Consider the following 11,797-nt stretch of genomic DNA (forward strand, 5'->3'; position numbering starts at 1 on the left):
TTGAGCGTGGATGGACGCACAACGTGCTTTCTTATAACTTAACTGGGTTTCCTGCTCCTCTAAAATGGCAACCTTTAAGTTGCTCACATGACTTGGACTGTGGTGGATGACGCACAAAAAAAAAAAAGAATCACAATTAATGCAGGCGGGTCATGGTGACTGGATAGACCACGTAAGTTTTATCTATATATCTAAAAATCTGTCAATGCAAGGGGTGCATTTTTATTGTACTGTATGATAGCATTGACATAATTGTTTGATACTTGTTTTGGTGCTAGAGTTAGAAACTCATTTTTAATTTCTTTTTTCTTTTGTAGTTTTTTCTAATGTAGGGATTAGGAACAAATCATGCTTGCAATATTTAAACGTAGGAAAATTAGTTTTATCATTTTAGCAAGAATATGAAGTTGATGCGGGCCACAGACATGAGCTATGCTATCAAAAATACATTAAAACATGTTTTTTTTTGCTTAATTATACTTTTCTTTTTCTTATAATTTTGGAGGTAATTTTATTAATATTAAAAAAGTTAGATAGTACCTGGAGTTATTATTAGTATTTTGATATACTCTACTTTGTTTGATTTATATTGTGATGAGAAATCTTGAACAGGTAAATTAACGAATCATCATCAGATTTTTTTTCATTCATTGTTTTTGCTTTTATATACATTGAACATATTTTTCAGATAGAATTTATTTATATATATTTTTAATTGAATTTGAAGTTTCTAAACCAGCACCATATTGCCATCAATATCAGCCATTGGGTTAAATGGAAAGGGTTATCTTTTCTAAAAGAAATGCCATTTTGGAATGATCTATTTGTTAAGATTATACATCTTAAAAAGAATCTTAATTCTATAAGAAAAATATCGTGCATGGCGACTGATTGGCAACCGGGAAGCGATTAAGCCTTCGTGGAATTTGCGTCTAAAACGATCTCACTCCCTCTGATGCTGAATGCGTAATGTTGAAAGCCTGTGATCAGAAACAACCCACATGTGGATGCCACATGCCTGAAAAAAATATGTTGGGAATGGGGGAGTGTCTAAATTTAGTCAATAAATTTGATCAATAAATACATCATTAAATGTGTAATTAAATAGTATTACAGATGGACGTCGTTGATGGTATTAAGGCAAGATGTTTTTTAATTCATTTATTTTGTCATTTGTTAATTTCAATGTGTGAATTTTTAAATTTATTTTTAGGTGATGAATTGGGATTTGTATGTCGGTTGTCTGCATGTTAACTTTTAAGATTACTGTAGAATAAAGGGATTATAATGTAATTTGCAGGATATGTTTGTAGTCATGTTAGTTACCGTATTTTCACAACTATAAGGCGCACTGCCTTATAAGGCGCACCCTCAATGAATGAAAATTTTCCCATATATAAGGCGCACTGGATTATAAGGCGCACCCTCAATGAATGGCACATTTTATTTTTATCCATATATAAGGCACACTAGATTATAAGGCGCCCTGTCTATTTTGGAGAAAAATTTAAGACTTAAGTGCACTTTATAGTCGTGAAAATACAGTACGTTTTTTTTTTTTTAGGATTTTTTTTTTTAATTCTTCGTGAAGGCCACTATTGGTTGAAGTACTATTGTTTATTCAATATATTTCTTATGTTTATCAGTGTCAATACAGATTTTGTTGTTTTCCAGCCTTATTCTATTTCAAACTTGACTGTAGAAGCTAAATACCGTATTTTCACGACTATAAGGCGCACCATATTATAAGGCGCACCCTCAATGAATGGCACATTTTATTTTTTCCCATATATAAGGCGCCCTGTCTATTTTGGAGAAAATGTAAGACTTTTAAGTGCGCCTTTTAGTCGTGAAAATACGGTAGTCATGAGGTTAAAGGTCAGAGGAGTTAGAAAAGAGGATTTCATGATAATGTACAATTAAATTAAGGGTTCATCATGAAACTTGAAGGATCTGTTTGTGATATGAAAAGTAACAAATCATTACATTTTGGGGTCATGAAGTCAAGGGCAACAAAGGTCAACGATACAGTGATGCTGCTTTTTGAAAGTCTCTTCTAGTTATTGATTTATTTCAACTATTATTCTGTATTTCAGGATTATTTTCAGTTTGACATCTTTTTTATTATTGATTTTTTTGGTTCAATTTCAATTATTTTTGTTTTCCCCCCTCTTGGGTTAATTTTGACACTTCATTTTAGGCATGGAATAATGCCATGTTTTGACATTATAGTATGTTTATAACTATAAAGGGACAGGAATATAGTAGCAAATGGCAACTCTTAGCTTGATAATGCCACCTTTAAGTGTAATGTTGATGCTTTGCTGTTTGGTTGTTGTTTCAGGAAGAGTCATGGGATGTGGGGTCACCAAGACCAACCACTTCCAAAAACACCCAGTAAGAGGTATGCTTTTGGGCTTACGGAAGTGCATCCAAAATATAGGATTGAACCAATTTGAATCAATGTGCTACTATATCATTCCTTATTTTTTTTTTTTTTTTTACATTTTCCTGTCTACTCTGCTCTTTGGAGGTGTCACATGTAAGCCTCATCTATCCCATTTCCAGTCAGAGCAGTTGTTGTTGTTGTTGTTGTTTTTGTAGCAGTCATTTAATAACTGTTTTGCACAATTATGTCAATTTTTGAATGAAGTTACGATACAACAAGGGATTTTTTTTTAGATAAAAAGGACTTGTAGTATAAGCTTGTTTTCATTTTTTTACCAAAAAGAAACCCTAATCACAAATATTTTAATATGTCATACGATACTCATTTATATGTTGAAATTAAATTACATTGTTCTTTTTGTGAATTAGAGTTAAGAGTTAAGAGCAAGACAGACATTTCTCTTAAGTAGATCCTTATTTGGTCAATTAACTCATTTCCTGCCAGCGCAATCTGACAGTTTTTATATTGCCAAAACGATATATAACTTGCGACTTTCATGATGGCCATAGACTGATTTGCTCCTGCAATGCACATTTGGCCAGTAGATAGCAACGTATTGATTCCATGTGGCACAACAGTACCCTTAATCCACCACTCAGTAGTTATGCAATGGGCACCCACTGCTAACCGCAGTGAGTAATGCATGCAAGACAACTGAAAATAGCAACACTTCTAAACTCACATTGTGAAAAAACAATGTTTTCCATCACAGTGGGGGCCCTGGATTTAAATCCAGGTCAGTCTACCTGTGTGGAGTTTGCATGTTCTCCCCGGGCCTGGATAAGTTTTCTACGGGTACTCCGGTTTCTTCCCACATTCCAAAGATATGCATGGTAGGCTGAAACTCTAAATTGCCTGTAACTATGAGGCGTGAATGGTTGTTTGTCTCCTTGTGCCATGCGATTGGCTGGCCACCAATTCAGGGTGTCCCCCACCTCTAGCCCGAAGTCAGCTGGGATAGGCTCCACACACCACCCATGATCCTAGTGAGGATAAAACAGTTCCGAAAATTTGATATTATTCTAACTTAATATGCAGTTTTAAAAGTCAAAAGCATGAGTCACACTTATGTCAACAATTAGATATCTTTAATTGTACGCAATATACGTTTATGATTGTGCTGTTTCTGTATATATACTGGATAGTTTCAGGTTACAGTGCTACTTGTGTGTTGTACTGTGGCATATTGATTACTGCTCGTGTTTCAATGTCATTGACGGCGCTATATGACCTCTCAATTCATTCACCCATCCCAGTCAAAATGGAATGCATGTCTAGCGCTTTCAATGGCAGCCAATGAGTTAAAGTGTAATTGCAAAAGAAACATCTGTAGTAAAATTAAAAATATGGTAACTGATGGTGTTATTTGGTGTCGGCAGCGATCAGAGCGGCCGTGCTGATCCAGCAGTGGTACCGTCAGTATGTTGCCCGTTTGGAGATGAGGCGCAGATACACCTGGCACATTTTTCAATCCATCGAGTACTCTGGAGAACAAGCTCAGATTAAAGTAAGAGCCGCCAACACTGTCTTTTAGGGGTTTAGTATGTACAAAATAGTCAACATGTTGCATTTAAAAAAAACAGATGCTGTATGAAAGGACTTCTAACTTTTACGTCTTTCGGCAAAATGTCGTGGAGAGGAAACGAGGAACTAGGACCCAAATGGGAGGGAAGCAGGCGAGGATGAGCAAAGTAGTCCTCAAACGAAAACTTTAATAACTTAGATAGGATCTTAGAAAATAACAAATATTTAGAAATCAAATCACATAACCAAACCTGACAAAGGGAGACACTGGAAAACGAGGAATGAGGCACATGGAATATGGGTCGAGGTAACATGGAAACATGCCATGGACCAACAAAAGTAGACGACCCTGCAAATGACATCTCAATCAGTGGGGTTTATGTTGCACCCTGCATTTTCTTATTGCTTGAAACGCAGGCAGAAATAATCACACAGTGATTAGTTGTTTTCTTCAACCAACTTTTACTGTAATGGCCAAAAATCTCCCATGCTTCAATCTATGTGCACGGAGACATCAATAATCGAATACCGATACAGACTTTAACATATTAGTCTTGCTTTTTGGGTGAAGGCATCACTAATCGAACATCGATAAACATCCAATTCAAAACTAGTTGTAATCCCCAACATGCAATCATTAATAATTTACGCACTTTAGCATGTCACATTTAAATAGACTGACATGTGTTGACGAGACAATTAGGAACACCTGTGAAAAACGAGGGAGCAAGCAGGGAATACACCAGGGGCGAAGAAACGACAGCTGAACACAATGGGCAATCACTCAGACAGGACACCTGGGGGGAAAAAGCACAACAAAACCAAGCAACCCTAACATTAACCAAGTTAACAAAGGAGTGAAATAGTGTCAAACAATGTTTATCTTGTTTGCTACTTGTGATGAACTAAATTAAATTCAAAGCTTCATCAAACATACCACTAATTAATAAATACTAATGATGAATGGAACAATTTTGCGACCAATCTAGTTCATGGGTTTGCGTTTGGGTTAATTCAGGCAAATTTCTTTTTAAATTTTGGGTCAGTTTCTGAGGAAGAATCCAGATGACTCCCTGTTGATCTTGGCTTACTTCCTGTTTATTGTGGACAGTTCTGGGTAACTTCCTGTTTCATTCCGGGGAAATTTACTTCCAGTATGTATATGATTTGGGGGACTTTATGGGTCACTTTGTGTTGATATTCTGTTACTGTCAATCATAGATGACTTGCTGTGGGTAACCTCCTTATCACTTTTGTGTTGATCTTGGGTCACTTTTTATTTATTGTGGGACACTTTAGGACACTATTGATTTTTGGTCATTTCCTGTTCATTTGGGCAATTTGGCGGATCACTTTTTATTGATATTGTTTCACTACCTATTAATAGGAGAACCAGGAAAATATCATAAAGGAATCTTAAAAAAAACATTTCCAAGGCATGTGGGTGGGAGGATCATAAAAGTGAAAATTAAAACTAGATAGAATGCATTGTCATTGATCCTACTGGTAATTTTGTCCAAAAAAATAACAAAACAAACAAACAAATAAACATATTGTTCTCCTTGCAGTTGTATAACTTCTTGGGCTACCTGATGGACAACTTTACACCCACAAGCAATGAACGTGAGCTTGATACTTCTCGCTTTGGGCCCTCTGGTAGATAAGTAAAGCGTACCCTTCTAAGAGAGGTTATATGCAGGAAACCTGATCTCGCACATCTTCCGAGAGAACGAGGTGTGTCGCGATGCCGAGTGGGAGCGCTACTTCTGCTACAAGAACATCCAGGTACCAGATATCTACTCTGGACCCCACCTTTGCTTTCCTCTGAGCATGGAGCAAGCCGTCAGGCTGGTGGAGGCCTTCAGGAACAAGAAAGTACGTGATTCAGTTCTGGGTGTTTTGCTGATAAAAGGAAAACAAAACAAAAGCTGAGAGTCTCAGCATGCGTTCAATCAGTCATGAAGAAGAAATACACGTTATTTTACATCTCACTCCTATATGTATCTCATTTCCAGTACGCAAAATTTTAATTTAAATATTCGGAGCGTGTTTCAATTTAGCAGAGAATTAAAGACGCAAAAGTAAAACAAAAGAATGGATACATGCGTAATTTGAATGATAATATAAAGAAAAATAAATGAGCAATGCGAGTCAAGGCATACTTAAATGCTATCGAAAGTATAGTTATGACTACCGTATTTTGAGAATAAGTCGCACAACCCAAACCAAATACATTATTAAGAAGGAAAAAACATGTATAAGTCGCACTGGAGTATAAGTCGCATTTTTGGTGATGAAATGTATTTGATAAAATCAAAAAACAAAAACACGTAAACAGGCAATTTAAAGTTAAAATAAAATAGAACAGGCTGAATAGGTGTGTGGTATACTAATGGTACATGACTGACATGCCTGGTAATGTCAGTAATGACGTAACATATTAAGGGTTTTTCAGATAACTCTATCATAAAAAGCATGCTAACAAGTTTACCAAACTATCAGTTTCACACCAAATCATCCAATGAAATCACTGTTGTCACTTTTGAAAAACTCCCCCACCTCGGGAAGTAGACGCGATTAGTTTTTTTGTTTTCTTCATTTTAGTAAGAGTAACCTCCGCTTTTCGCCAGTCCCTTACAAGTTTCTCGCTAACTCCAAACTTTCTACTGCTGGATTACCGTTTTTGGCTGCATATTTCACTATTTCCAACTTGTAATCTGCAGAATAGGATTTTATTTCTAGTGCAATTTTTGTTCAGCCCTTCGCAGTTGTTTTTATTGACTCCCAGCAATGTTGAAATTATCAACACAGGCCTAGACGCTTGCAGGACATTGTCTAACATTATGTCTCCGCTAGCAGCAGCTGCACTCGCGCTACGTGCTGCAGCTCCTCCTGGAAACATGGAAGCTGCTGCGCATGTTGCCCAACATTAGCCGCATCTCCACCTGCCACAGCAAAGAAATCACAATTTGCGGTAAGCATTTTGCTGAATGCAAAAAACACACCCTATGAGTATACCAATGTCCATGCGTCGTTTCTGGATGTTTTTTTTATAGGCGATTTGCACGGACAGCTGGAAGATCTTCTGTTGATTTTTTATAAGGTAAAGTGACAGTTTGAGTGAATCTGAAGTCTGCAACATTCCCCCTAACATTCCCAATAAGTTAACCCATAAAGCTCCAAAGTTGCAAAATTGTGAAAATCGGGCATCGTGCAGTTACTACTTTGCATCAAATAATGGGCGGGCCCGGCGGCTGAGTGGTTTCAGACTTCAGCGCATTTGTCTTGGCCTCATCTCATTTTCTGAACCGCTTTTTCCACATTCGGGTCGGCTGGAGCCAATCCCAACATTCTGCGGGCCATAGACGGGGGACACCCTGAATCGGTGGGCAGATGATCACAGGGCACGAGGAGATGGACAACCATACACACTCACACACATACCTAAGGGCAATTTAGAGTGGCCAATCAGCCTACTATGCTTGTTTTTGGAATTTCAGAAGTAATCCGTAGGAAACCCACGCAGGCGAGAACATGCAAATTCCACACAAATGAACGTGACAGGGAAATTTTAAAATTTTGCAGTTTTTAATTGGTTTTCAAGATTGTTCGTGGTTTTGGGATTTGTTGGTCGGGGGGTTCAATTGATTTTGAGTCAATTCGGGCTTGCAGGCTTAGTAACTCACTGTCTGCCATTGACAGTGCTAGACGTACAATTTGACTGGGAAAGACGAATGGGCGTTTGTTTGATTTCTTGGCTCGGTGGGGCGAGTGGTTAGCGCGTTGGCCTCACAGGTCTGGGGTCCTGGGTTCAAATCCAGGTCTTAACCATCTGTGTGGAGTTTGCATGTTCTCCCCTGGTCGGCGTGGCTTTCCTCTGGGTTCTCTGGTTTCCTCCCACATTCCAAAGGCATGCATGGTAAGCTGATTGGACACTCTGAACTACCCCTACGTATGAGTGTGATCATGGGTGGTTGTTTGTCTCCTTGTGCCCAGCGATTGGCTTGCCACCAGTTCAGGGTGTCCCCTGCTTCTGGCCCGGAGACAGCTGGGATTGCCTCCAAAACCCCCCGCGAACCTAATGAGGATAAAGCGGTTCAGAAAATGAGACAAGAGACAAGAGAGAAAGAGAGATCTTAGATTTTTTTGAAAGTCGCTGTCCAACAGAACGGACCACCATCGCTAGAGAAGCCCTACGTATTCAATGGAGACTTTGTGGATCGAGGCAAGGACTCCATCGAGATACTCCTCATCCTCTTCTCCTTCCTGTTGGTCTATCCCACCGAGGTGCACCTGAACCGAGGCAACCATGAAGACCACATCATTAACCTGAGGTAAGATGGACCTCTCCGCTGCCCTATGAGGACGACGGGAAACATTTGGTGTATTTCCCGATTATGGCAGGTATGGCTTCACCAAGGAAGTGCTGACCAAATACAAGGTGGGTCCTGTCATTTGTCATCCTTTCTATTTGTGACACAGGGTTGCCGCTCACCGCCTAAGAGGATTAAAGGCCCTTCACTTGGAAAATCCACAGGGCGTTTGAGTTGATGTGGTGACTCAGGCCATGTAGAAATCATAACACTTTTTTTGGAGCTTATTTCATCAGAACTTAAAATTGATCAAATTGCTTCTATATAGGATTCGGCATTACGTTTATTGAGTGTTATAGTTGTTGTTGTTAGCCCAAAATGAAATGAGCAATGCATTATTCAATAGATTTATGACAAAGTATTCAGACTACAAAAACTAAAGGGGAAAAATGGCTATGAGAGAAAAGTCATCAATCAGGCTTAATATGGTGTAAGATTATAATGACGTAGTGCTACAAGAACAAACATATCATATTTCTTACCTTAGTGTCTGGATGAAGCGTAGTAAAATGTATAGTTATGACTTTAGTATCGTAATGTTACATGATTAAAGTCGTAATATTTCATAGCGTGATGTATAGATGTGGCACGGCTAAAGGGAATATTACCACTAAACTTCTAATACTAAAATTTCATTAGATTATGTCTAATTTTACATGAAGGTTATGTAATATTACAAGTCCATTCTTGAAATATTAGATAATATATGTAATAATATGTTAAAGCAATTTAACATAATACTATGAACTTTAAAACTTAAAAAAACTACATAGTATAATTGCTTGCACACTTAGCCAAATTACTCGAGCTCCTTCTTAACGAAAATAGCGGGAAGGTGAAGGTTATATATATATATTCTTGAAATATTAGATAATATATGTAATAATTTGTTAAAGCAATTTAACATAATACTATGAAAATAATACTTTCATGTATGGAATGTATGCTGCATGGCTATAATATTATGACTTAAATCTTATAATATTCTGTAAAGTTATGTAATATTACACTTTTATTCTCAAAGTATTGTGTGAAATTGATACAAGGGTAACGTAGTAGTATTTTGCATATTTATGTGATGCAGTGATTCGGACTTTAATCTGGGTATGTAAAGTTGAGTAATTTTACCACTTTAATTTTAAATATTTGGTGGAAAAAATGTGAGGTTTTAGCAAAGAATATAGATTATTTCTTTCCTGCAGATGCACGGTAAACGGATCTTGAAGCTTCTTCAGAAGATCTTCAGCTGGTTGCCGTTAGCGGCGGTGATTGACCAGAAAGTCCTGATCCTGCACGGAGGCATCTCCAACACAACTGACCTCGGTTTGCTGGCCCGAGTGGACCGTCACACGGTGAGTGATCCGTTGTCCCTGCCTTTTTTGTCACCCGGAGACCCCAAATCTTCTGAACGGGACCTGCTCGGTTTCCATCCAGTACGTTTCGGCTCTGAGGCCTCCCAAGAAGAAGTACCAAAGCTCCGCCAGGACGTCCATTGACTCTGACATGGACGAAGACTGGTCCAATCAGAGGCTCTTTCAACGGCGGGCTTCATTTACGTGTCCCAAACCGTTGGGCAGCCGCAACAGCTTTCACAATCGCTCGCTGCAGGACTTTTCCAATCGGGTGAAGATTAACGTGGAAGATGAGCTCAAACTCTGTCAGCAGAGAGCCATGCTATTTAGCTTGGATACTTTGAACGCCGAAAAAGAAGCCCAGCAGTCTTTTGAGTCAGTCGTCAGTGACAATTCCAAAGAAGAGTGGAAGCAGGTAAGTGACAAATAGCATTTTTAACTTATTATTGCAGTGCTTCTCAAAATAAAAGGTTTAATCCTCGATCTAAGAACTGTGTGGTGGATTTGAACGCTGTGCCCCCATAAATACACTCCCTATCCCAGAAAACTACGGGCACCAGGTAGGAGACACCCTGAATTGGTGACAGCCATTCACGCCCACACTCATACCAAGAGGCAGATTTTTAGGGTTCAACCAGCCTCGCCTGTCCAAACCCGGGTTTTAACCCTTCAACACAGAACTTGTCCACCAGGCAGCCCATCCAGGTCGGTCCACTCGTGTGGAGTAGAGTTTGCATGTTATTCTCGGGCCTGCATGGCTTTTCTCTGGGTACTCCAGTTTCCTCCCACATTCCAAAGACATGCACGGTGGTGGGCTGATTGGACACTCTAAATTGCCCCGTGGAATGAGAGTGATGCGTGAATGGTTGTTTGTCTCCTTGTGCGATTGGCTGACCACCAATTCAGGGTGTCCCCTGCCTCTGGCCCAAAGTCAGCTGGGATATGCTCCAGCACCCCCCTGTTAAAGCGGTTCAAAAAATGAGATGTGATGAAATACGGATGTAATATGGATAAATTTGGATTGTACCCAGTTTTCACCATTTGATAGTTATTCTATGCAAAACACTGCATCAGGGAACATCCACTTTTTTTCAGGAATTCTAATTTTGACGTTTCATTATAATTAATGATCATGCCTTTCCCTCTCACGCTGCGCTAGCTGGTCCATGTTGAAGAGAATAGTTGGTCTATGGAAAGTGTGCAAGCAAACTGCAAAACTTTGCAGCTCTGTCTACTGGTGGCATTGCTTTCTGTTTGGAGTTTGTTTGAATAGGCAATTAAAGAAGAAAGACTCAAAATAGACAATAGTTTGATGAAGCCTTCTCTATTACATTTTGGATTGATTTCTAGCAGAAATATGTTTTCATTATATTGTACCACTGTTTCAGAGCACCGATACTATATCATTGCTTGCCATTGACAGTGCTAGACTCCCAATCCATTCAGGCTGGGAGAGCGCAAATGAACTTTCATTTATTGTCCCGGCGTCAATGGCAGCTAATGAGTCGATCTTGGCGCCGTTGGTGGTACTTTAACAGCCTGGCAGTCACTAATCAACACTCAGGATCAACGACGCCAGGCTGGCTGCACATCTTGGCTTTCAGATGCGCTAATCCATGCGTCATTAATCCCTCCTGCCCGCCTCAATCTTCTTTTCCAACTCCCCGTCATCACCTTAAGTCGCAGCTCTACGTACCGTCTGATCTGGTTCGGGTTCAAGCATGCACACCTGAGCTGGGCGGACACAATGATGATGTCAGAGAGAGACTTCAGGAAGGACAGATAGGACATAAACAAATACTATTGGAATTTTTTACTCTCCGGTCTGCGGCTTTTCCGATGTTTTTAAACTGTGGAAATGCTGTAGTTGATTATTATTTTTTTTTTTTACAGCAAGTACCACTTGTACGTATACTATCACCATTAGAGCCAATATTAACTCATTGGCTATTAATCAACAAAAAGTGACAGATAAGTGACCAAAATTAAAAGTGACCTTGAAATGCCTACCAAATCAACAGGGAGTAAGTAACCAATTAACAGGAGATGATTTAGAAATGCCTCAAAATCAACAGTGGGACCCAATTCAGTATTTTATG

The 11,797-nt window shown here is 39.1% G+C and overlaps 1 protein-coding gene across 1 annotated transcript in view; it reads left to right on the top strand.

Annotated features, from left to right (window-relative positions):
- The window catches only part of ppef2a (protein phosphatase with EF-hand domain 2a), a 20,265-nt gene continuing 8,468 nt past the window's right edge, over positions 1 to 11,797 (top strand). The window contains exons 1-11 of the mRNA XM_077714363.1: positions 1 to 172; positions 2,345 to 2,542; positions 3,829 to 3,956; positions 5,542 to 5,596; positions 5,673 to 5,848; positions 6,833 to 6,947; positions 7,030 to 7,076; positions 8,141 to 8,307; positions 8,378 to 8,414; positions 9,549 to 9,698; positions 9,781 to 10,113. Of these exons, the coding sequence (XP_077570489.1) occupies positions 2,353 to 2,542; positions 3,829 to 3,956; positions 5,542 to 5,596; positions 5,673 to 5,848; positions 6,833 to 6,947; positions 7,030 to 7,076; positions 8,141 to 8,307; positions 8,378 to 8,414; positions 9,549 to 9,698; positions 9,781 to 10,113 (1,398 nt within the window). The 5' untranslated portion in view covers positions 1 to 172; positions 2,345 to 2,352. The remainder of the gene's footprint in view (positions 173 to 2,344; positions 2,543 to 3,828; positions 3,957 to 5,541; positions 5,597 to 5,672; positions 5,849 to 6,832; positions 6,948 to 7,029; positions 7,077 to 8,140; positions 8,308 to 8,377; positions 8,415 to 9,548; positions 9,699 to 9,780; positions 10,114 to 11,797) is intronic.

Source organism: Stigmatopora nigra, chromosome 4 (genome assembly GCF_051989575.1).
Source record: "Stigmatopora nigra isolate UIUO_SnigA chromosome 4, RoL_Snig_1.1, whole genome shotgun sequence".
NCBI classification, from domain to species: Eukaryota; Metazoa; Chordata; class Actinopteri; order Syngnathiformes; family Syngnathidae; genus Stigmatopora; species Stigmatopora nigra.